General features: G+C 42.6%; 1 protein-coding gene across 3 annotated transcripts in view; it reads left to right on the forward strand.

The window, feature by feature from the left end:
• Frmd4a (FERM domain containing 4A) overlaps positions 1-18,110 on the forward strand; it is a 288,498-nt gene that overhangs the window by 103,183 nt on the left and 167,205 nt on the right. For all 3 annotated transcript variants that reach the window (XM_071599955.1, XM_027928637.2, XM_071599956.1), the window contains exon 2: positions 16,593-16,658. In XM_071599955.1, the coding sequence (XP_071456056.1) occupies positions 16,593-16,658 (66 nt within the window). The remainder of the gene's footprint in view (positions 1-16,592; positions 16,659-18,110) is intronic.

Genomic DNA, 18,110 nt, shown 5'->3' on the forward strand with positions numbered 1-18,110 from the left:
CATGCACCTCCACTCTACCCCTCCTCAGCCCCCTTCCCCTCTGTGTTCCTTGTAGACCACACTCAGTGTGGGATAAATGGCCCATTGCAACCTAGCAGCTTCTTGTCTTAAACTTCTTTCTTCCATTATCTTTCACACACACACACACACACACACACACACACACACCCCTGGCCTGGTCTCTGACCTTCTCCAGGCTACAATTTCTGCCATTGCTCATCCTTCACATTGAGATGCCCCCACATCACTTCTCTAACTGGGACACAGCTATTCACTCTTTAGAACCTCCAGTGTTGCTTCTGCTTGTTCCTCCAGAGTGTGTCTCCCTCCTTTATTTTCTCCAACCATCCTTCCCAGAATGCTGCTCCAGAGTGATCTCATAACTGTGATGACCAGTCTACACCTGTCACCCACCTGCTTTCTAAGGGCAGGACTGTGCCTTATTTACTGTTGATTCTGTATCACCTCCAGCATGCCTGGCACTTGGTAGGTGCTCAGAAGCATAAATGAGTCCTTAATTGTCACAGTACAGTTCCACATTTCCTTACTCCTTTGCTATATCTACAATTATCTTTTTCCTGCTTATGCATAGGACCCTTATGGGGCAGGTGGCTCTTTTCTCCGCCACAAGCCCATCCTGTCTGCATGCTTCTTTGTCAAAGGATAGAGCATCATGATGGTGGAATGCAAAGCTTGCCTTTGAATGAGTGGATCAGCTTGAGAGCCTGGTGACGTGGAGAAAGCATGCAAGCCCCACGGTGCCTTCTTCCACACCTCAGCCAGCCACCCAGTGCAAACCTGCGGGTATGCTGCCTACTTTCCAGAATGTGTCAGTCAGAAAACTGACAGAAATTCTTGCTCTTGGAGGGCTTGTGTTGGAAGAGGAAGGGGCAGACAAGAAATACAATCAATGAGCAAATTACATAGGATGCCAGAAGGTGGTGATTGTTATGAGGAAAAATAAAGCAGAGGAAAGGAATGGGCTGGGGCTACTACTTTAAATAAAAGAGGAGGGACTAAGGATGGAGCTCAGTGGTAGAGTGCTTGCCTAGCGTGCACAAGGCCCAGGTTTGATCCCCAGCACTGCAGTGTGTGTGTGTGTATGCTCACATACACATATGACAGAGTAGACTTTACGAAAGGTTATACTCAGCAAAGATTTAGAGGCTGTGAAGAGGGAAGCCACGTGGGTGTCAGGGGGAGAGCATTCCAGGCAAAGGGAGGAGCTCAGCAAAGGCCCTGAGACTGATGTGTGACAGGTAGGACACAGAAAGGGGCTGATTGTGATGGAGCAGAGGCAGTGAAGGCTGAGGAGCAGTGGAAATCATGTGGGCTTTGAAAGCTGCTGCACTGGGGACAGTATGGAGCTGGGAGGCCCCGGCCAGCTGAGGCTCTGCAGGGGTGGTTTGGGTGTTGTGTGGGGCAAGACTGCAGGTGGGCAGAGGTGCAAGCAGAGCGCAGCTGGGTGACTTTGCAGTAAGTGATGAGGTGATGATGGTAAAAAGCATGTCAGTTATGGATATTTTAAAGACAGAACAGGATTTTCTGGCATACTGTATTTGGGATATGAGATAACGAAGGTTTCAAAACGTGGGAGCTAAAGAACAGAAAATAAGATGGAGTTACCCTTTCAAGGCAGGGGAAAGCCATGGTGTGGGGGAGACATAGATTCAGAATTCCATAGGGACTCACTTAGCTTGAGATGCTTAACACACACCCAAGTGGCATTTCTTAAGAGGTCAGTGTTCTAGGTGATTCTGTGTAAGCCTGGGTAAGGGTCACCAGGCTAGAGAAGCAGAGTGATACTCATCTGTGTATTAATAATACTTAAACACAAAAGGCAGCTAACTTCATTTGCTCAGTTCTGAGTATGACTTGAGAAAAGTTCTAAGCACCAAACTTCGCATGAAAAGGATATGCTACATTAAAAAAAAAAAAAACCGTTGAGATGTTCTGTTGCATACATTGAGCCTCCACATCTTCCTTCTGATAGTCTCTTTTTGATATATAAAAGAAATAACTGTCATGTTTTGGTGGATTTATTGATGCATCATTGACATGCAGCATACTGCACATCTTTAAAGTATACTGCTAGATGAATTTTGACATACGTCTACACCCGTGAAACACCACCACAGTCCAGAATTACACCTCTGGACTTTTAATCCTTCCTGAGCCTCTTTTACGTTTCAAGCTCTGTGCTTGGCTCTAGGAAGGATGTGAAATGTCATCACTGCCCCTGTCTCCTGTGTTTGTCCTGATTTAAAATTCTGGCTCTCCTGGTACCACTATCTAATCACACCCTCATTTCCAGATCTTTTCTGAAAGCTCTCCTGAAAACACGCTAAAGCTTGGTTTCCGGGGGGCTTGGAGTGACATGGTGAACTTGTTTGCCATCAGCATCACTGTTTTAAATCAGGAAGGAGCAGCGGGCAGAAACCCTGCCATCTTTTAATCAGCTCCCATCCAGGCAAAAACACACCCCTCTTCATTCTAATGTGGAAACAGCCCAAACAGTAGGCTCACTGGCAGTCTTTTTTTCTACATGTAGTCAACACAATAATTACCTCCTGCCGAAAGCTTTCAGAGATTGTTCTGTATCCAATTAGAATTTTTGATTTGAATAACAGATACAACAGAACATCTTATTTCTGTAACTGCTTCCTAATGCTGTGCACCCCGGATATTTTTAGAAGTCCCGTTTGCCATGGGCACTGCATTTTAAGGCACTTGTATTATCTGTTTGACAGTGTTTGTACCTAGAGGCTTTGGTAGACCGTGGAGCCAGAGGTGGGATGGGGGACCTTTTCATTTTGGGAGTCCTCTCCCTACTCCTTTTCCACCCCTCCCAATCTTTCTCCTTTTCCTAGCCTGTTTCCCAAATTGTCAAATGGCATTGGGTGACAAAGGGGAACAGCTCTGGAACTTGCTGTCTCTCTGGAGCTGCTGCAGGACACTCAGGCACCCCAGAAGCAGGTCTAGGGTGGTTCATGGGGGCAGCCAGACAGTGTTGAAATCTCCCATGAGATGAATGGAGAGAGGCTTTGCCAGGGCAGCTTGTGCAAAAGTGAGAAGTTCCTGCCAACGACATTCTCGCAGAATCCTTTCCAAAGAACTCGGTTATGTAAACATCGAGGTGGCAGCCTCCAGCCCAGATGGACTGCCCCATACAGATGTCAAAGTTGCTGTCAAAATTTCCCTTAATGGAAGCACTCTGGATGCCTAAGCTCGCCATGCGCTTTTTATTGCAGAAAGTGGGGCTAGCTTTCCACCTCCCAGAGTTGGGAACCAGTGACCACCCTGCAGAACTGGTGGTTTTCCAGTCCTGGAGCTCTGGAAATTTGGTCTGAGGTGTCACTGGGGTAAGCTGTTACGATGGAGTGCTTCCTGCCAGACATGGCAGAACTTGGCACCTGAGCATTCAAGCTCCTGGGATAGGAGTGGCTACTTTATATCCAGTACACATTCTGCCAAAGCAGGTGGTCTGGTGGTCATGCCAATTCCTTAAGTGGCTCTTCTTACACTCTGCTTCAAGAGTCACCAAGGACCCAAGTATGGAATTTGAAAAGCTTGCAGATGGCCTAGAATACTATTTTCCATCCCAAACGTCCCCTGGGGACAATGGAGTTGCTTCTACAGTAACACACAAAGAATCATTTAGGGAAGGAGGGCCCATTTCCCAACTCTCTTACCTGTGTGGCAAGATGCACTGCCTGCCACACATGGTAGATTGATGTTGATTCTGCTTGATGTGTGGTCACGTGGGTATATGGATTACAAAGAGTGCATGTGTTTCTGAGTCTGAGTTTGGAGTATATTTTTATAGAATAAGCAAATTAAAACCTATCGCATTGAATGCAAGTTAATTTGTATAGTACCTGTATCATATAATCGTACTTGAGTTGGTAGACAAGGGCATATGATATTTAAATATATATTTACTGGTTCATGTAAAAGTATTTATTGAAGGTGTTTTGGTTTGGATCTTTAATAGCCTCTGAAAAGCTTGTGTATCAGGCAGTGCAGGAATGTTCAGAGGTGAAATTGTCAGATTATGAGAGCTGTGACCTTATCAGGGATTAATCCATTTGATAGATTAATAATTTGAATGGATTACTGTGGGGTGGTAACTCCAGCAGGTGGATATTTATCCCTGGACACTTTCTTTCCTCTCTGCTTCCCAGCTGACATTAACTTACCGGCTTTGCTTCACCACCCTCCTCTGCCATGATGTTCTACCTCATCTCAGGCGCAGAGCAGTGGAGCTGGCCAACCATGGACTGAAACCATGGGCCCCAAAGAAACTTTTCCTCCTCCAGTCGTTCTTGTCAGGGATTTTGGTCACAGTGATGAAAAGACATCTAATACAAGTTCTATTATGGCAGTCATGTAATTCTAGTTCAGTCATGCATGTATTGTCATTTTAATGTCAATAAAGTATTTATAACCCAACTGTGATAACTTATTGTATAATAACAGAGTTTTACAACTCTGAGTTTACAGAGTGCTATGTCACTTCCCAGTGATCACAACATAAGAAAAATAAATGTAGACTTAAAATGACAGATTGAATTAGATGTTGGAGCAAGGTGGGTAGATTCATGTTACTAAATGTCAGTGAGATTTTTATTATCAAACACACACATATTAGATTTTGTTTCATTAAATCTTTTTTGTTGCTGGGAATTGAACCCAGACCCTGAGGCAGGCTAACCAGGTGCTCTACCACTAAGCTACATCCCCGGGCCCAACATGACATTTTAAATAAAGGATATTTGATTGAACATTTATCCAAGGGAAATTGACAGCATAAGAAACTAGAAAAAAAATGTGTTCATACCTATCAGTGTTCAGTGCAGTTTTTGAAAAGCCTTCCAAAGCAGTAAGTGAATGTGGTAGATGTTTGTTTCACCAAGCCATGTAACTTTGTAACAGGAAACATTACAAATAAATAAGTCACTATTAAAATGCATGCATTGTCTTGAAATTCCTGCATATTGGTGGGCACATATCTTGTCTTGGACGTCACAGCTTGCTGGAATGTGGGTAAGGGATTTTGGAGTGGATCTGTTCCACTTTCCTCCTGAGTTCAGTCATCCCTTCTGTGATTTCCCTGGCTAATGATCTCCTGGCCTCTTCTGATCCCTTGTGGTGATAACAAAGTTCTATTTTGAACCCTGATGCCTGTTTAAAATTTTTTCCTTCTATTGAATTTGAATGTGCCTTCTGGAACTCACTCGTTCTCCTTTCTCGTTGTGCACACCAGACCCAGTTCTCACATCAAGCTCTGCCCAGGGCAGGCCATTTTCATACCTATTCTCTCCAATAAGCACTTCTTAAGACCCTTCCTTTGCAGTCACAGAACTGTATTGGTGTGGTACTGGAACCTTTGATATTTAGGCTACATGTGCCAGGTTTCCTAACTGTCCTAGGAACTTTCCCCCGTTGTGCTGCCCTTCCTTGGACCTCTCCAGTTTCTTTCATTTCTTATGTAAAATTTGGTACCCAGAATTGAACACAGATTCCCAGAAATGATTTAATCATAGTACAGAGTGCCTCTTAATTTCCTTATTCCAGCGCTGTGCTTTTGGCATGTGAGCAATGAGCAGGACACAAAACCATAAGCAATATGATCCCAATTTTTAAATTCTGAAGCTACCATCCAAACCTCTTCGTCATCTGTAAATTTGATAAGCGTGCCTTCTGTGTCTGTTTACATTTCACTGGAGGAAATAACATATATTGAGAAAGACAGCTTATATTTTAGTATCACTTTACAGTTTTCCAAGTGCTTGTGTGTCTCGTGAGGCACAGAGCCTCAGCATTTGGAATTGGAGTCCTCTTTTCAGACTCCCCTCATTTCTGCTCACTTAACAACGAAATTGATGATTGATGTTGAACCCTCCTTCTCGACAGGGTTCTCTGCCTGTAGTTCTCACTGCTCCTCATCCACCACACTCCTACATGTAGATCTTTCCAGAACATGCCACATTCCCTTTCATTCTAGGGCTTCTTATATCACATGGCCTCTGCCAGACATCAGTTGTCCAGATAACACTTCCTCACCTGAGTACCGATCCATCCTCTAGAGGTGAGTTAGGGTCCCATCACCTCCACCCCACTCTGTCATTACTGATCACCCTGTAATGGCCAGGTATTCCCTTTACCCATAGAAGATATAGAATCTTCCTAAGTATTAGGACATGATCAGGTTCATCACTGTGTGTCTAATAAAATACTTGGCACATAATAAATGTGCCATAAGAACCACAGTGAACATATAATACCTTAACTCCTTTTCTCTTATTTTAGTAGGTGAAATTTCTAGCAAAGAAATGACAAACTGAAGGAAGTGAACCTTTTAGCTATTTGCATTCTGGTTTTATTTCCTGTAGGGTGTTAGTGGTCTTCTAATTAAGTAAGTTGTAACTGTCTGCTAATTCAATAATTTTATCGTTAGAATATTAAACCCCTCATTATCATTATCATGCCCCAAATTTGCATTTGCTCTTTCTTTCTGTGAAATAGAATCACTATTTTTAGACTTATTTTTAATGTAATCAAGTAGTAATTTTGCCTATAGCTTTCATGCTTAGAAAAGCCTAATAAATAATCACCTACCTGCTCTTAACATTTAACTTTATGACCATCTGGGATTTATCTTGGCGAAAGCGCTGCAGTTGGTTTATATTTTCATTACCAACCCTTCCAAACCCTTTCTTGATTGAGAAGTTTGAAACAAAACAGGAACAGAGTAGGTCAGCAGTTCATTCTCACCCAAAAATCCACTTGCTGTACACAGTAAATCCATTCCTTTCCTTGCTTTGAATGTATCATTAAAGGATTTTTTTCAATTGTTCTATTCTTTTAAAATATTTTTTTAGTTGTCCATGAACTTTATTTTATTTACTTATATGCAGTGCTGAGAATCGCACCCAGTGCCTCACACATGGTCGGCAAGCACTCTACCACTCAGCCACAAGCCCAGCCCTCATTAAAGAATCTTTTATTGTGATCAGATTTTCTTCATATTATTTTTCAGCCTCAGGTTTCCAACTCTGTCTGTGTAAGTTTGTGGTGTGCTGAAAAATATTCCTCATAAATGATGTGTGTTTGATACTTTGTAAATGTCACAGCTGAATCGTTTGGAGTTCTCCATGAAGATTCTTTGTATTCTTTGGATGTCTCAACATTTGCTTTCTCATTTAATTTTATTTCCCTGTTATAACATTCTAACTCTTGCTTGTTTGTTTGTTTTATAACTAATCGCTTCATACATGCTAAGCAAGCCAATTGCACCTTGGAACTGCACCCCCAGCCTACATTTTGATTTATACAAAGTTTTCCATTTTCTATAAACAATTTATTTTTAGATCCATAGAATCAACCTCATCTTCTTTTTTTCAACCTTATCTTTTTTCTGGACTTTAAAAAAAACTCTTCTTGAACAGTGTCCCTGTCTAACTCTCCTTTTCTATTCTAAAAATTCTAAGTACAGTCACCAAAACAAAAGAAAGGGTACATAGCTGCCTCTTTCTTTGCAAGAAGTCTCTTTATTCACTAAAACCAAAAACCAAACAAAACCAGAAAACCCTTTGTCACTTAGATTCTGAAGCCAGAACTCTTGTGGCAAAGGACAGGTGCTGTTTTCTTTCATCTTTTCTTGCTTTGAGAAAACAGTGGGATGTTAGTCTCTTGCTACTTCTTTGAATGTTCTGTTTCATGGGGGTTCATAGTCACTCAGTCATCCAGGATGTCCTGGATGGAGACATGTGCTGGTAATAAGAATCACACGGGTGTGCGGGTGCACCCAGGTGCGTGTATGTAACCATGGCACCTGGGCGTTTCCCCACACACCACACATTGAAATTCCTAAGCCTCCTTTCTTAGGCCAACTCCAGCATCAGCTCTCTGTTGATGTCAGCCCAGGGAGACCCTCCGAGCCACTGTTGCTAGGGAATGAGGACAGGCCCCCAACCCTCCATGTACATGCACCCGGGGCTCTGAGGAAATCTGGAGCTTGCTTAGTCACTGGGGACAGCTGCCCAGATGCCACCTGCCCAGAACCAGTCTCCTCACCCAGCCTACCACAGTGGTGGAAAACTCAGTGTGAGTGGCCAGAAAGGGGCAGCCTTGCCTGGGCCACACCATGGGTGGTGGTGTTAGGCAATACAGCATTGATGAGATCCCGCCCCCATCCTGCCAAGCTGGCTGGGGCACATGATTCAGAGATCCGTGCTCTTTATTTAAATTAGTGCTTTTGTTCTCACAGCAATCCCCACCAGGTGGGTTCTGCCATCTCTGTTCTATAGATTACAGAGCAAAGCCTAAGTTGCTGATGGAACTTATGGATGTCACACTCATTAGCGAGAGGTGAAGCCAGGCTAAGTGCTTGCCTCCTACTTACTGTGGGCCCAGCAGCACAGCCTGGGAAGGACCTTAAATTAGGCCCAATGTTTGGCTCTGGGGTGACTGGAGACTGGGATGGGCTGTTTGCCCTTATCTTTGTCCTGTACCCTGTGTTCCCTGCAAGCCACAAAACACCTAGCGGAGTCTGGTTTCTCCAGTCTTTTGTAAAAGGCTGCACCCACCGAAAGGGCTCTGTTAGAGTCCCAGCAGGAGGGGCAGGGAGAAAGAGGACATCATGTCCTAGAATGGCTGCCACACGGGGCTGTGACTATTCCCCTGTGGTAAGGAGAAAGTGTTGGATCAACAAAGCTGAGGCTGAAGGTGCACAAAAGTTCATGTGCGTTGTTCCCTCAAGCCAGTGACTTCCATGAAGCTGGGGCCGTGATCTTCTGGTCACCTATGTCCCCACCGTAGAGATTGGTCCTCTCACTGCAGGGGTGAAGTAAGGTATTTCCAGACCCGCAAAGAGCACGGGCAAGGCCATGAACCTGGGAGAAGGTGGCCTTCAGAGAAACAGAATTTAGTCTTAGGATTGTGGGGGTTGGGGGAAGAACTGGATCTGATGAGGTGAGGCCAGCTCTCAGAGGGCTTCTCAGCCCTGTTCAGACAGTCATCTTTCACAGACATTAGTGACAAGACACAAAGAAAGAAGGAATGGTTTTTACAGCCCCATCAGGGGTCCCTCTGAGGACCTCTGTTCACCCAGGCTCCTGTCCATTCCACTCAGGAGTCTCCAGCTACTCTTCCTACCTTTGCTGTCCTGCCAGCCTCTGTTCAGATTGCACAGCACACCTTCTCTGATCCAAATCCCTAACTCCCTTTCCCTTATCATGATTGGTCTCTATTCCTTCCCCCATCCCTCTTCAAATAATAATGATAGAAATAATAATAATGCAGTACTGTGTTGAGTAGGATTAAGTCTATCGTCAGAGACTCTGGTTTCCATAATTGCAGAACCCAGGCCAGGGTTGAAATGAAAGCCTACTGTTGTGTTGTATCAAGGTGAATGTATTTTAATGAGTCAGCACCCACTGGTGGCCTTATTGCTCTGTGCTCCCAGAGGTGGCATTCAGGCGCACGGCACCACTCTCCGGACTATGTATTTGGATCTCCCGGTGTCCATTTCCTCCTGACTATTTAGTCAGAGTTTTGGTTGCCAGACACAGAGAGGGCAGTTGTCCACTCTGGCCTCTGGGTCAGTACACACCATCCAAGCTTTGGCCTTCCACATCTGAGATGCTCCTGCCCAACATGGGCGCCAATAGCTTGTCCTCAATTAGGATGTTTGATTGAGAGATCAGAAGCGTCCTTTCCTCCCCCAGGTCCCACAGCTGAGCTGTAGGTCAGGGTTTTCCACCTGAGGGATCATCCAGAGATCATCAGTGAGGCCTCCTGGTTGTCCTCCCCTCTTACCTGCCTGGGTCCATGTCCTGTCTTCTAAACTTTAGGCCAGAGACTGATTATTAGTGTTTTTTTGACACTTGGCCAAGCAGAGTCATGTGGAGAGGATGAAATTGATTGTCTTACAGGAATTGTGCATTGAATGCATGCAGGCTACTGGGTCCTCCTATCAGTAGCATCAGGGCCCCTTAAATGCAGCAGCCCTCCACTGTCCTGGTGCCCTGAGCACAGCCCATGGCAGCATAGCTTCTTTTTTGCTTGATTAAATTTCCTTTGGCTGTAGGCAAAGAGAAACCCAAGCAGCAGCTTTTCGAATCACTAGAAAACCTTTACCAAAGATCCTCCGTTAGGGCACTGACCCCAGTTCCAACCTCATCCAAGGCACACACAGCAGGTTGAGCTTGGGAGAGAGCGTTGCCCATTCAACCTTTATGTTACTTTGCATTTTCATGTGAATTTGTTTCTAACAGGGCCACTCAAGAATTTTCATCTGGGTTTTATAAACTTACAGCTATTTTCTGCCAGCCTCAGAGGTACTCGTATGTGTGTTCTGAGTGCGGAGGAGTCAGCATAATGACAGAGGTGGAAAAATTTGGCAAAGGTCATGGAACAAGACAGGGACAAGGTCAGTTTCTCTGAATGAGACTTCTGATGTGCAGCATGTGTACTTCCTTTCCTTCCACTATCATCTGATTTTTAAATGATAGCATTTTTTTTAAAGTGAGTTTGAGATAAATCAGGCCGAGATAAAATGTATCATAAAAATGGTCCCTATCCATTTAAACGTTAACGGTTCTGAGCAGAGGTCTTTTTACCCACTACAGTTAACCTCTTAGGGACACGGTGCAAATTCAGAGTAGAAAGGGAATGCGTTGAATATTTCTAACAAACTTTAAATGGCCCAAAGTCCTCCTTATCTGCATATTTGCCATCAGCTGGAATTCCTGGAGTTGCAGTGAATGAGCAACTCCCCATTCATTTCCTCCTACAAAAAAAAAAAAAAAGTGCCCATGATTATTGAGATTCCGTGATCTTGCAGCTTTTGGGTACCTAGATTGGTCCTCAGGCCTTCAGAGCTGAGAGAGGAATGTGACACTTTTGAGGTGACCCAGAAAGCTGGGCTCCAACAATGACTTGTACTTGGAAGTTGTAGTCATAGCCTTGGAATTTCCTTCAGAGCCACAGAACAGCCTGGGTCAAAGGGCAGATTGTGAGGTGCTGTTGTAATGCATCCGGCATCCTTAGGGTAGCCTGCAGTGTAAAGAACCCTGTGCAGGAGGGATTGCCATAAGAAGCAATTCTCCATGTTTGGGCTTGGCTTGGATGCTTTTGAGCTCTGAATTTTTGGTTTGATAATAAAGTTTCAAAGATGGCATTTGGGGTTATTTAGCGTCTATTGGTAATTTTCCTAAATAAAACATGTTTTGGAAATGTTCATTCTTCATTTTGTGTCATCCTGAGTCATTAATATTTTTTTTATTTTATCATCTCATAATTTTATTGTCAGAAAAATAAATGTGAGTCACAACTCAGAAACTTCTTTTGCACAGAGACATACAAGTAGGCATGTGGTAACCAAGTTAAAACTTTTTTGCAGGCCTGTGGGCATTACCCTACAGAGCTATCCTCATGGCCCATCCTCTTCCCCATCCCTTGCCTCCAGCATCTTAACCACAACAGTTGCAGTGTAAATTAGCCTCAAGACACTGAGAAAATAGAAGAGCAACCTGTGTCAATTGACTATTTGTTTCAGTTTTTATTTACTTATTTTTTATTTTTTGCTGTACTGGGGATGGAACCCAGGTCCTCACACATGCTAGGCTAGCACTTTACCACTGAGCTATATCCTTAGCTCATTTTATGTATTTGCTTGTCTGTTTTGAGACAGAATCTTGCCAAATTGCCCAGGGTGGACTTGAACTTGAGATCCTCCTGCCTCAGCCTCCCAAGTAGCTGAGATTGCAGGCACGCTGCACTCTGCCTGGCTTAGTTTTTATTTTAAACCATACTTCTTTTTTTTTTAGTTCAGAATCTGATACCTTCAAATGGATGTGTAACCATTTGTACAATTGCATTACATTTCTACAAAAATACTATTAACAGCAAAACTGAGATTATTTCTTCAGAGCTCTTCCTGCATATATGTATACCATGGTATGTAAATTGTTTGGTGAGGAGCAAGAAAGGAGGAAGAGAGGACATCTAAGCAGTCACTAAACCTTAAGACAGAGAAAATGTATGTGGTATGGAGAAAAAAGTGATAATAAGAAGCATATGAAAATGGGATGGACTTGGCTTTATATTAGAAGAGAAAACATTCTTATTAAAACATATCTGAGCTTTTCTCACTCAGAATGTTTATAGTGTCTTTAAGAAAAAGCTGGCCAAACATTGAATTCCATTGCCTTCCATATCCCTGCGAGATGTGGGCAGAATGCTTTCAAGGTTGCTGTGCTGTGGCTGTTGCAAATCTGAACCTCAACTAGAAAAAGCAAATCCGTACACTGAACTGGGCACCCTGCACCTTTCCCTACAGAGTATTCTGAAGTCACCATTAGGGGGGTTGTCATTGCTATTTATTTATTTGCTATTTTCTCTAGTTATTTGTCAATTTTTTTTTTAAGTCATGCCCCAAAGAGGAGACTCCCCTGTCACATCTGAGCAATAGTCCCTTCACCGTTGGGATTGTACCAGGCTGACATGGACAGACACCCTCAGACATGGGTATTTATGAACCCCCCTTCCCAGCTTTTGTACTCCAGGAATCACTTCCAGTCACAGTTGGCTACCTATTAATTCTCTACAGACAGAGGATGTGTCAGACATTCAGTCTTGAGTATTTGGATTGGGTGACAACTTTAATTCTCATTTTTAAATTCATAAACTTGATTTTACATGTTAAAAATAGAAGCCATCTAAGTGAATTGGCTGAGTAAGAATCTTGTCAGGCTCCATTTCCTATGCCTGACTTCAAACAATCTCATTCATCTTTCTAGATAAAGTTTCTTTTTCAGGGCTCTTTTAACTTGGGGTGGGGACGGGGAGAAAAGGAACAAGTTGAGAAATAATATTTGGGTGGGAGTGGGGGGTGAAGAGGAGCCACCCAGGAGTCTCTACCCTAGTACATCAACTATTTTGATTTTGCCTTCTAATCCCCATCCATTTGCATGACAATTTTATTGGCTGCTTTATAGCACTCACATTGTTTCATGTTCTGCTATGCCCACTTAGGTTAGAATCATCTGTGTCTTCCCTTACTGATGCAGTCCTGATGATTAGGAGTATAAGTTAACAGCAAAGTTGGATAAATCGAGGTGAACACCTCACTTTCAAAATTACGCTTTTCCATATATCCCTTAGAGGCACAGAGCACTTGGCAGGCCTGTGCTTGGTATAGAACTTTTTTGCAGAATATGATTTATGGTTGGGATGGTAGCCAGCTGACATCTCTGCAAAGCCTTGTTCTCCAAAGGATTTCCTTTGAGGGTGATGCCAGGACTCCAATTGTGCCTGAGCAGCTGAAAATGAAAGGGGAAGGAAAAAAAAAAGCAATATTATTTTACAATTGTTAGTATTCAGAAGAACTTTTCACTGTGTCTGGCAATCAAACAAAGCTACAGATGTCTCCTCTTTCTCCGTCCACACCCACGAGGATGAACCTTTTCTGAACCTCTGATGAAAACTGGGAACTCCAGTGTTACTGGAGGATGGAACAGCAAACGGTGCACTTTGAGAAACCCCCAGCCGTACTGTCAAAAGAAGGTCGTACCTTGAAAAACATCATGATTCAAACCCAAGTTTCTGTTCCAGCTTATCCCTCTGGACCAGTTTTGTGCAGGTAGATTTTGCTTTCCACAAGGGAGGCATTAAAATCTGGAGCATGCTTGCAAAATCCCAAGGACTAGATACTAACATCTCCAAACACAGCACATAAAGTGACATTATTTAGCTTAATGAAAATTCTATTTTTTTTAGATGAAAATAAGACCCTTGGGGTAAAAGTGTGAACTTTACATGCTTGGAAATATTTTTTAATTACTGTGATTAAAACTTTATTTAATGGAGTAATGTCTTTCAGATACCAAATTGTTTTCATAAAATTTGGTAGAACCTGAACAAATCATTTGAAAGCAGTGTATACACTCAAACTTTTACAACATAATGAAGCTAAAAACTTTGTGTTTGGAAGATGTGAAAGACAAGCAGCCTTTCTTGCATAAAACTCTTCTAATCCTTGAGCTTTGGGGAATTATCTCAAACCTGTGATAAATATATCTTTTTAAATTTCAAAATAATACGACAATCGGTGGAACCACTTTCCTTCCTAGAACTTCCACTCTATTAAACTTTCCAGTGAGAGCTGAATTTCTGTGACTCCAGAATTTTATCCAGAGTAGCTGCGCAGTTGCTATTAATTGCCCAACTGAAATTTGAAATCAGCTTTTTTCACTTTGGTCTTTTTTTTTTTTTTTAATAAATGAATCATTTGTACATATTGGTATTGCAGCACAGATTTTGGTTTAATTTAAAATTGTAATGACTTTCATTGGACTTGGTAGTGGATTGATTGAAAAGAAGTAATACTTTTTTTTTTTCTCAAATTAAGTCACTCAATTAGGACGCCTACTATGTGCAAGGTTGATGAATTCTAATACAACTTTGAACCTGTTTTTCTACTGAAGCAATTAATACCCAACCTTGTGTACAAAGAACTTTGCATAGAACCCATCTCATGTCCATATCTGTGTGTTCTGGCTTGTTTGTGCAAACTGGTGAGCCTTTGGGCTGAAGTTTCACCTCATTTTTAGCCCATTTAAGTCTGTTTGTTAGAGTGCCTGTGAATATGTGAAGCTTTACTGCTGAGTTGTTATAGCCTAAAATCAAGAAGCATGTGAGGTTAGGCTCATCCAGGCAGACAATGCTGTTTTGTTCTTTTTATTCTTTATTTTATTTTTTATTTTTATATGTTCTTTTTAGAAATATATGACAGTAGAATGTACTTTGACAAGTTGTACATATATGGAGTATATCTTTCCATTCTTGTGTTGTACATGATGTGGAGTTTCACTGGTCGAGTATTCACATACAAACATTGGAAAGTTATGGCAAATCCATTCTACTGTCTTTCCTATTCCCATCCCCTCCCCTTCCCTTCATTCCCCTTAGTCTATCCAATGAACTTCTGCTTTCCTTTTCCTTTAGAGTGTGTTAGCATCCGCATATCATAGAGAACATTCGGCCTTTGGTTTGGGGGGGATTGGCTTATTTCACTTAGCAGGATAGTCTCCAGTTCCATCCATTTTGATCAAGATCCTAAAACTGGGGAACTCAGACTTGAAGGGAGCATGGTGGGCTGACTGCTTTGAGGAAGGAATAAGGGGATTTTCTCCTAGGGTTCTAGGAGAGCTTCGGACATGCTCATGGTCAGAGAACTAGTCCTGTTGAATAAAACGCTTTTCCCACCTTCTCTGGAGAGAGTGCTCGTGAGGACTCGTGGCCATGTAATGGGAGAGTGCCAGGATCTGCTTATGTGCATCCTTTCTTTCGATTTGCTTAAGGTGACTGGTCACTGGGGGAAAGGTGTCGTTCAAGAGCACTGTTGAGTCATGTGAAATACTGGGCAGGAAGGGCAGGAAGGAACCTTATGGGTCATCTGACCTACACAGTGGTGTTGGAACAACTCACACCACTTTGTGGGAGCTAATTGCTACATTTTCAGGAATGACATCAGGGTGCCAGTTGTCAAACGTAGCCATTATTAAAATTAAATTGTATAAATTCATAATTAAATGCATTATTTTAAAAGCCAAGGTCATATTCAAAGGGCATGATGTCCGGATTATTTTACTACACTTTGCCATTATCAGCACTCTCGAGATTATTTATCTGATGTTGGAGAACTGTCAGCATTGTCATAACAGTAAGCTGACATCAGATGTAGTGAAGGTACTTGTTGTGTAGCAAGTCAGTTTATGGGTAGAGCCATGGCCACCTGACATGTGAGGGGCCTTGCTCTTCAGAGGATTGCTTTTTTGTTTTTGTTTTTGAGGGTGCTGCCAGGGCTCCAGAAAATGCTACAGATCAGGGCTCCATCCTTTTAGAAAGCTAGTTGAAACCTTCACCAGTGTGTCACAGGCCCAGCCCATTTGTTTCTGTGTATGAGCCTGGGGTGCAGAGATGAACAGAATCCTGCAGCCTGGAACCATCAGAGCCATGCCTAGCCTTGGGTCTCCTGGTACTGGTCTCAGTGCCTACCTTTCTGGTGACTGCTAAGAGACAGCAGTCCTGAAAGGCATAAGGGACCCAAGTCAGGGTTCTCCATGGACATTATCTCCAGGGCTGTCCTGTTATTGATGACAGCACTGCAGGGACTCAGGTCATACATGAGGAGAGGAGATGCTTAGCTAACTCAGAAATCAAACTCAGTTGCCATTGGGTGGCCATCTGCTTCCTGGAGATGACCTCACTTATGGCAATATGGTTATTGAACAGAAGAAGAAATGAAGAATGACTAACACCCCACTTGGTGTATGTTCTGTATGAATTTGCTGATTTATTTCATGTTTTCTCTGTGAGAATGTAAGTTCCACAAGGTCAGAGACCTTTCCTTGTATGCCACTGCACACCCAGCTCCCAGAACAGCACCCTGTTCATAGGAAGTGCTCAATAAAGATTTTCAAATGCATGAACAAACGAATGAAGCAATCAGTCCAGCTTGGGACCCTCTGGCCCTTTGTGTGATTTCTAGACTCTCCGTGACCACTGTTTCTTTTCCCTTATAGATGACGGAGGGCCGTCGATGTCAAGTCCATCTTCTTGATGACAGGAAGCTGGAACTCCTAGTTCAGGTAAATCTTTTCTGGTCAACCTTCAATGTTTCTTCTGAATTTAATGAGATCCAGAGGTTGCTTCAGCAGGGGATGGAGGGGGACGATGCCAACTGGTTTTAAATCTCTATTAAAATCAGTAGGAGAATGGCAGGGACACACCACAAGTTTTGTATGTGTGCTATTTTTGTTTAGTCTGTTTCTGTGGATGCTGTGCCTTGGGCGTTCAAGGCCAGATGTATATCTAACCTATTGTTCCAATCTCTAGAAGAGGAAATTCCACAACTGCCATTAGCTATTCTCTCTTCTCAGAAGGAGTTAACTGTAATGGAACCTAAATAACTCCTCTTGCTGTAACTAAAACTGATTTAGTCTCCCTTGCTCAGAGGGGATAGAAAACAGTTCATTCTTTTCAAGTTGAGCTCTCATAGTTGTGAAGACAGAGAAACAGTCTCTGTGCTCTGTCCTCCCTCCAAGGGCTAAGTGGTCCCCTTCCTTCCCCCCATCCCCTGGGTGGACGTCACCGTCACTGGTGAACATCTGGAGAAACTGAGACACAGGAAACCAGCCATTTCTCCCCAAACTGAGAACACATTGGGGTCAGAAAAGTCAGAGAATTCATTAGTCATCACAGACCCTGGTCTTGTTCACCTTGTTTTTGAAAAGAGCATTGTTTTTCCCAGAGTCAAAAGAATGGTGATGTTTCTGAATCTGATTTAAAGAGCTTTAAAATCCATTGTTAATCTTCAACTTTTATAACCCCCCTTGGCTGATGTTCTCAAATGTCTGTCTCAGGTTCTGAGGGGGTTGCGTCCTGTCCCCCAGGACATTTTGTCATAAAGATGCTACAGTTCATCAGAGGGCTGGAATGTTGCCCACTGGCTCGTTCTCAGAAATAGTGCAGCAGAGGGGAGATCCACGTGCAGTCTCGGGTGTCTTGTTCGTGCTGCTTGGATTTAAAAATGTTCAGACTGCAAGCTTTAAGAGTTGGTACTTTGAGATTACAAACTTTTAAGAGTGGATTCTAGGGCTGGGGTTGTGGCTCAGCAGTAGAGCACTCACTTAGCACATGCAAAGCCCTGGGTCTGATCCTCAGCACCACATAAAAATAAATACATAAAAAAAAGGTATTGTGTCCAACTGCAACTAAAAAAATAAATATTTTTTTAAAAAGTTGATTCTAAAGGTATTATAAATGCAGTAAAGGAAATAGACAAACTAGGGAAAGACTCATAATCACATCACACTAATTTAAATACTGTTCTCATTTTGGTGCATGTCTTTCCAGCATTTTTCATATTTATATTTTTTGCATGGTTGTAAGCATAACAGTTGTATGATTCTATATATTTTCTCTTTCCACTTAATATTGTCCTTTGCTAACATTTCCCAGTACATTATAAATTGTCATCTTTGTTAAAAGTTGCAAAAATTCCAGAAATGGATATAATATTATTATCTAACCATTCACCC

The sequence above is a fragment of the Marmota flaviventris genome, chromosome 12 (genome assembly GCF_047511675.1).
Source record: "Marmota flaviventris isolate mMarFla1 chromosome 12, mMarFla1.hap1, whole genome shotgun sequence".
In the NCBI taxonomy this organism is placed as follows: domain Eukaryota; kingdom Metazoa; phylum Chordata; class Mammalia; order Rodentia; family Sciuridae; genus Marmota; species Marmota flaviventris.